General features: G+C 47.1%; 1 protein-coding gene across 5 annotated transcripts in view; it reads left to right on the top strand.

The window, feature by feature from the left end:
- Window positions 1-7500, top strand: part of LOC135099848 (uncharacterized) — a 25412-nt gene that overhangs the window by 9000 nt on the left and 8912 nt on the right. For 2 of the 5 annotated variants that reach the window (XM_064002454.1, XM_064002452.1), the window contains exons 2-5: window positions 746-831; window positions 3121-3175; window positions 3385-4661; window positions 7480-7500. The exon at window positions 7480-7500 is cut by the window's right edge and continues 112 nt beyond it. In XM_064002454.1, the coding sequence (XP_063858524.1) occupies window positions 786-831; window positions 3121-3175; window positions 3385-4661; window positions 7480-7500 (1399 nt within the window). In that variant the 5' untranslated portion in view covers window positions 746-785. Of the gene's footprint in view, window positions 1-411; window positions 615-745; window positions 832-3120; window positions 3176-3384; window positions 4662-7479 lie in introns of those variants that run through there. The other 3 variants (XM_064002451.1, XM_064002450.1, XM_064002455.1) reach the window with 3 other exon arrangements.

Below are 7500 nucleotides of genomic sequence, written 5' to 3'. Positions count from 1 at the left end.
TGCTGCTCTTGTTGTTGTTGTTGTTGCTGTTATTGTTGTTGTTGTTGTTGCTGCTGCTGCTGCTGCTGCTGCTGCTGCTGTTGTTGTTGTTGTTGTTGTTGTTGTTGTTGTTGTTGTTGTTGCTTCTGCCGTTGTTGTTGTTGTTGCTGTTGTTGTTAGTGTTGCTGCTGTTGTTGTTGCACCCTGATAGTATTCCTCTTAGTATTCCTCCACGTCTTTTTTTGTGCGAGGTGATCAATCACCCAACAAATATTTCTTTCTCGTTGTGTTTTTATCGCGCTGCAACATTCGCTCTCTCAACCACCCACACCTTCAAAACATTTGCTTACATTGTTCATCATTACCTTCGTCTGCTCGAGCTCCAGCTGGCACGGGGCACCATAACCGCCACCTCTTGGACAGGAGGGGCTCTGGGCAAGGATGTGTTCCCGCTCGAGTAACTGCTGACGGCTGTACTGTTTATTTGAAGCCTCAGGGGCGTGGACAAGTGTTTGGAGAATCCTTGATGGGGCGAGAGAGGCTGGCGAGGTTATGGCGCTTAAGTGGATAGCTTGTTTGGATCACAGTGGACATGACGCGGCGGGATGCGAGGCACAGAGGAAGATCGTTAAGTAGTTAAGTGATTATTGAACAGTGATATCTTCCTTGTAGTACCATTATTTTCTTGTGTTGCTATTCAACATGAACTCAATAGCTCAAGTGCATTAAGTAAGTATTCTTTTTAAAGTCTTGCCTTCCTCCACAGCCTCCAAAGAGTCGCTTGGGGGGAGCCGCCCAGCGCGAGGATGACTACGAGAGGTCGAGGGCTGCTCCCGCTAGTCCTCGTGTGTGGTAAGTGAGTGCTGCTCGTTGTTAAACAGATTAGTCCTTACCTGGCGTGAACCAGTAAAAAAGGGCGAGATAGTCCGCCCACGCGCTGATGGAGTATAAGCATAAACCTACGAGTTGGTGTTGCAATTAGGAACTGTCTGCCTAAAGTGAAAGTTGACATGACGACGGAGAGTCTCAATCAAGATGTTGTCCAATTTACCTGCTCACGTCTCCTCCCTCGTCTGTGGGCAGCGCAAGACTTGTCAACCAACGTGTCGCGACCCAGGTTCTTCTTACCCCGTTCATTATGTGTTTCACGTTCTTTTGTGTGCATCGAGGAACGAAACAGTCGGGTGTTAGCTTAAAACTTTTTTTCTTTATGTTTCCCTCTCGGTGCTCATAATGCTCGAGGAATTCGTCAGCCACGTAACCTAATACTCCGGAGAGTGTGTGAGGTACAATATGTGAAGCAAATACGGCAACGGATACAGGAGAGCAGCGAGACGTCTGAGTTTATGTGCGCTTTAGGTTATGCAGGTGTGCGGAGCCCCGCCCCACGTGTCGGGGGAGTTACACCTGCGGCATCAGTGGTAATAAAAGTTGCTTCCTCCTGAGTAACAAGTGCCGACCGTATGTTAGTATGCAATAACATGCTTATGCAGCAAAATATTTTCACAATTTTCTCTTTTATGACTTTTGGCAAAAAGTTTTCTCCATACTAGTTTTACATGAATAGATAGAATAATCTTCGTTCGACGACAACGAAGACACGTACACAGTACGTTTTAAGCGTTCTACATCACGTTCACTGATGGCACCTACACCACAACACCCCACCCATCCGCCTCAGTCTGTAATGGACACCACGGCGATGCTCTGCATGCTGACAGCCTCGTCGGGCCGCACGTGGCCCCTCGAGCCAGGCGGCGGGGCGGTGCACGCAGAACCACACACGCTCATAACTCTTTCATCGTTTTCCCGTAGATACAACTTGTCCATTTGTCTCCCCAGAATCCACGACATATTTACACAACTCCGACATATTCCTTCTCTGGTATTTTATCCTGTGTTCTGAGGACACTCACTCATGTAAGCGAAAAATGAAACACAGAAACAAAATAATAATGTGAGGGCGGCATCCTTCCCAGCGCGGCGGACGCCCTGAGTGACGGGTTTCAAGGTCTCAAGGTCACTCGTGCAAGTCTTGGACTCGGTAATGCCCATCTTCACCGTGCCTGCCGCGCCCTCCTTCGCCCGGGGCCGCCACTCCTGCCCATCAATACTGGCGTGGATGTCTGACACACACAAACGGGAGCCTGTCCGTCTGGCGGCGGCTCATCCCTCAAGGAAAAACAGCTAAAAGGAATCGTGCGTTGGATGATGCGTAGGTATGGGCGCTCTGATCAGGCAGGATGGAGGCTTGGGGGAAAATGAACTGGCAGAGCGGAGAACGCAGTCTGCCTGGGTGCGCTGAAGGGACGCCTTTTATGGCCCCAGGGTTATAACTCATCTGATTCACACATCCCGCTGGTCGCCTGAGTCCCTGTCCATGTTAGGTCCAAGCCTCCAGTGTCTTCCATTAACGCAACAAGTCATAATCCAGAGTGGAATGATGAAGACATCCTCCAGTAATGCTAAGCTGAGCAGAGAGAGAGTGGCGACCAGTGCCTCAGTGTCTACTCCTTCCCTGACTGCCTGCCAGCCTGCTCATCTGCCCGATCCCCTGCCTGCCTCCATGACTGCCCACCCATCTGTCCGTTTAATTGTATGCGTCACGAAGGTCACCGATCACCTCCTCAAAAGCTCAAGTGGATGAAATTACAAGAGAGAGAGAGAGAGAGAGAGAGAGAGAGAGAGAGAGAGAGAGAGAGAGAGAGAGAGAGAGAGAGAGAGAGAGAGTATAGTTATGATGTATTTTTACCAGCCTTTACCTGTATATTTTTCTTTTCCTTAATTTTCCTTCTACCTCTTGTTATTATTATATTATTATTATTATTATTATTATTATTATTATTATTATTATTATTATTATCATTATTGTCATCATTATCATTGTTATTTTGTTATTATTATTATTTTTATTATTATTATTTTAATTATTTTATTACTGTTGTTGTTGTTGTTGTTGTTGAAATATTCAGACAAGTTAGAGGTGGAGATTAAGTGGACACGGTAACAAATTCGCCTCGTATCACCCCTCTCTCTCTCTCTCTCTCTCTCTCTCTCTCTCTCTCTCTTAACCTCCACCCCCATTATTATTATTATTATTATTATTATTATTATTATTATTATTATTATTATCATTATCAGCAGCAGTTCTGGTTGTGGGGGCGAGGGAGTCACGCATCCACAGGCATCGCGTCAGGTATGTTTTGGTATCTCTCCACGTTTTCTTTTCTTCTTACCCCTAGTCATTTTCTGTTTATTTTAGTCCGTCATGCAAACGCTTATTATCACGATATTAAAGTGCTGAGAGAGAGAGAGAGAGAGAGAGAGAGAGAGAGAGAGAGAGAGAGAGAGAGAGAGAGAGAGAGAGAGAGAGAGAGTCCATAATAATCAGGATAACTGTTTCAGAACTAGCTGGTCGAGGCCTCACCAAACACACCGCCTTGCCGCCACCGCCACCACCACCACCACCACAGCTAGTAAAGACACCACGATCCCCTTCATCACCAGCAATCACCATCGGAACAACCACCACCGCCAACACCACTACCACAACAACAAGCATCACCGCTTCTTCAGCAGCAGCAGCAGCAGCAACAACAACCACAACCACCATCGCAACTCAACACGCGGTCACAGGACGTCCATCAGATACCATATCTTTCCGGACGCAAACCACAGCCAGAGACGCCACAACCAACACCACAATCGTAACCATCTCACCACCAGCAACCACCGCTATCACCACCATGGGAATAATACCACGCGGAATAACTACAGCGGCAGACGTAACCACCAGCATCACCATCATCACTACAACAACAAGAAGCATAACCAAGGAAGTCACAACAGGAGAAAGCACCACAACCACCACCACCACTTCAGGAACCACATATCCAAACTTCTCGCCAATCAGGACTTCCCTAAACAAAGCATCAAGAGGCACCTCGGAGGGATGAAGCGACAGTCCCACCACCACACGCCTTTTCTTCAACCCATGAGGATGCACACCTCCTTTCGTTCAGCACTCGCGGATGGTCTCAGTTTCCACCGTCACCCGCAACTCTGGGACATGAGCAGACTCCGGAACCACCACCAAAGGATTATGCATCACCTGAGTTCTCGTCTTCGCGACCACATGATGAAGATGAGGTCTCGCAGTGTCCCTCACGTTGCCAGCAGCCACCACCGCCACTTCTCCCACCATCACCCTTCTCACAACTTCTACAGCGGCCAACAGGTCCACTGCCGCCATAACCAGCCCCGCCACCACGGCACCAGGGCGGAGGACAGTGCACGGCTTGGTACCCAATTCAAGATAGCGCTGGGAGAGCATGGAAGTGTGCCAGAGGATGTGGAGGTGTTCCGTTGGCCTGTAATTCCACAGTCGTCACCACAACCCACCACGACTACAGCCACTACCACCACTACTCCAAGACCCATCATCATCGAGGACAACACTAGGAAGGTGACAAACTCCAACCCCCACCCTCAAAACGCAGGCTCCTCACGTGGGCGGCCCAGCTATCAGCCTCCGTCCCCGCCGACACACCCGATCCTCAACACCCTCTTTCCCAGCCCGACTCCCTCCACACCGGCATGGGAGGGGCGGGGGGCAGGTGAATCAGGGGGAGGAGGCAGCCGCACCACCACCAGCGTGCAGGACCACCTCAGCCAATCACCCCGTGAGCACCAGTTACTGTTTCATGTAATGATACTGTGCATCTAGTGTGCTTACTTTTTTTTTTTTTTTTCATGTAGGAGGGACACTGGCCAAGGGCAACAAAAATCCAATAAAAAAAAAAAAAGCCCACTGAGATGCCAGTCCCAGAAAAGGATACAAAGCGGTAGTCAAAAATTGAAGGATAAGTTTCTTGAAACCTCCTTCTTGAAGGACTTCAAGTCATAGGAAGGTGGAAATACAAAAGCAGGCAGGGAGTTCCAGAGTTTACCAGAGAAAGGGATGAATGATTGAGAATACTGGTTAACTCTTGCATTAGAGAGGTGGACAGAATAGGGATGAGAGAAAGAAGAAAGTCTTGTGCAGCGAGGCCGCGAGAGGAGGGGAGGCATGCAGTTAGCAAGATTAGAAGAGCAGTTAGCATGAAAATAGCGGTAGAAGACAGCTAGAGATGCAACATTGCAGCGATGAGAGAGAGGCTGAAGACAGTCAGTTAGAGGAGAGGACTTGATGAGACGAAAAGCTTTTGATTCCATCCTGTCTAAAAGAGCGGTATGAGTGGAACTCCCCCAGACATGTGAAGCATACTCCATACATGGACGGATAAGGCCCCTGTACAGAGTTAGCAGTTAGGGGGGTGGTGAAAAAACTGGCGCAGACGTCTCAGGACACCTAACTTTATAGAAGCTGTTTTAGCTAGAGATGAGATGTGAAGTTTCCAGTTCAGATTATAAGTAAAAGACAGACCGGATGTTCAGTGTAGAAGAGGGGGACAGTTGAGTGTCACTGAAGAAGAGGAGATAGTGTCTGGAAGGTTGTGTCGCGTTGATATATGGAGGAATTGAGTTTTTGAGGCATTGAACAATACCAAGTTTTCTCTCCCCAATCAGAAATTTTAGAAAGATCAGAAGTCAGGCGTTCTGTGGCTTCCTTGCGTGAAATGTTTAATTACTGAAGGGTTAGACGTCTATGAAAAGACGTGGAAAAGTGCAGGGTGGTATCATCAGCGTAGGAGTGGATAGGACAAGAAGTTTGGTTTAGAAGGTCATTGATGAATATTAAGAAGAGAGTGGGTGACAGAACAGAATCCTGAGGAACACCACTGTTAATAGATTTAGGAGAAGAACAGTGACCGTCTACCACAGCAGCAATAGAACGGTCAGAAAGGAAACTTGAGATGAAGTTACAGAGAGAAGGATAGAAGCCATAGGAGGGTAGTTTGGAAATCAAAGCTTTGTGCCAGATTCTATCAAAAGCTTTTGATATATCCAAGGCAACAGCAAAAGTTTCACCAAAATCTCTAAAAGAGGATAACCAAAACTTAGTGAAGAAAGCCAGAAGATCACCAGTATAGCGGCCTTGACGGAACCCATACTGGCGATCAGATAGAAGGTTGTGAAGTGATAGATGTTTAAGAATCTTCCTGTTGAGGATAGATTAAAAAATTTTAGATAGATAGGAAATTAAAGCAATAGGACGGTAGTTTGAGGGATTAGAATGGTCACCCCTTTTTAGGAACAGGCTGAATGTAGGCAAACTTTCAGCAAAAAGGAAAGGTAGATGTTGACAGACAGATCTGAAAGAGTTTGACTTGGTAAGATGCAAGCACGGAGGCACAGTTTCGGAGAACAATAGGAGGGACCCCATCAGGTCCATAAGCCTTACGAGGGTTTTAGGCCAGCGAGGGCATGGAAAACATCATTACGAAGAATTTTAATTGGTAGCATGAAGTAGTCAGAGGGTGGAGGAGAGGGAGGAACAAACCCTGAATCGTCCAAGGTAGAGTTTTCAGCAAAGGCTTGAGCGAAGAGTTCAGCTTTAGAGATATATGTGATAGCAGTGGTGCCATCTGGTTGAAATAAAGGAGGGAAAGAAGAAGAAGCAAAGCTATTTGAGATATTTTTGGCTAGATGCCAGAAGTCACGAGGGGAGTTAAATCTTGAAAGATTTTGACACTGTTAATGAAGGAGTTTTCGGCTAGTTGGAAAACAGACTTGGCATGGTTCCGGGCATAAATATAAAGTGCATGAGATTCTGGTGATGGAAGGCTTAAGTAAGTACCTTTTGTGGGCCACCTCTCTATCATGTATAGCACGAGAACAAGCTGTATTAAACCAAGGTTTGGGAGGTTTAGGTCGAGAAAAAGAGAGAGGAATGTACGCCTCCATGCCAGACACTATCACCTCTGTTATGCGCTCGGCACACAAAGACGGATCTCTAACACGGAAGCAGCAGTCATTCCTAGGAAAATCAGCAAAGTACCTCCTCAGGCCCCCCCAACTAGCAGAGACAAAACGCCAGAGGCACCTCCGCTTAAGGGGATCCTGAAGAGGGATTGGTGCAATAGAACAAGATACAGATATGAGATTGTGATAGGAGGAGCCCAACAAAGAAGAGAGGGTGACAGCATAAGCAGAAGGATTAGAGGTCAGGAAAAGGTCAAGAATGTTGGGCGTATCTCCAAGACGATCAGGAATACGAGTAGGGTGTTGCACCAATTTCTCTAGATCGTGAAGGATAGCAAAGTTCAAGGCTAGTTCACCAGGTTGGTCAGTGAAGGGAAAGGAAAGCCAAAGCTGGTGGCGAACATTGAAGTCTCCAAGAATGGAGATCTCTGCAAAAAGAAAAGAGTCAGAATGTGGTCCACTTATCCTGCTGGCTAAAGGATCGCTACATATCCTTACATTATTCTCATTAGGTTGAGTATGGTCATTATCAGCGTCTTCACCATCATCATAAGTCAATTTATCGTAACATAACTGCAGGAATCACACGCTACATAGCTATTCCTTAGAGCATAGTGATCCCTTCCCTCCCTTCAGATTCACGCCCGACTGCCGCCG

Source organism: Scylla paramamosain, chromosome 4 (genome assembly GCF_035594125.1).
Source record: "Scylla paramamosain isolate STU-SP2022 chromosome 4, ASM3559412v1, whole genome shotgun sequence".
Classification (NCBI taxonomy): domain Eukaryota; kingdom Metazoa; phylum Arthropoda; class Malacostraca; order Decapoda; family Portunidae; genus Scylla; species Scylla paramamosain.
Note: the sequence above shows the minus strand (reverse complement) of the source record. Positions and strands in the feature narration are given on the sequence as shown.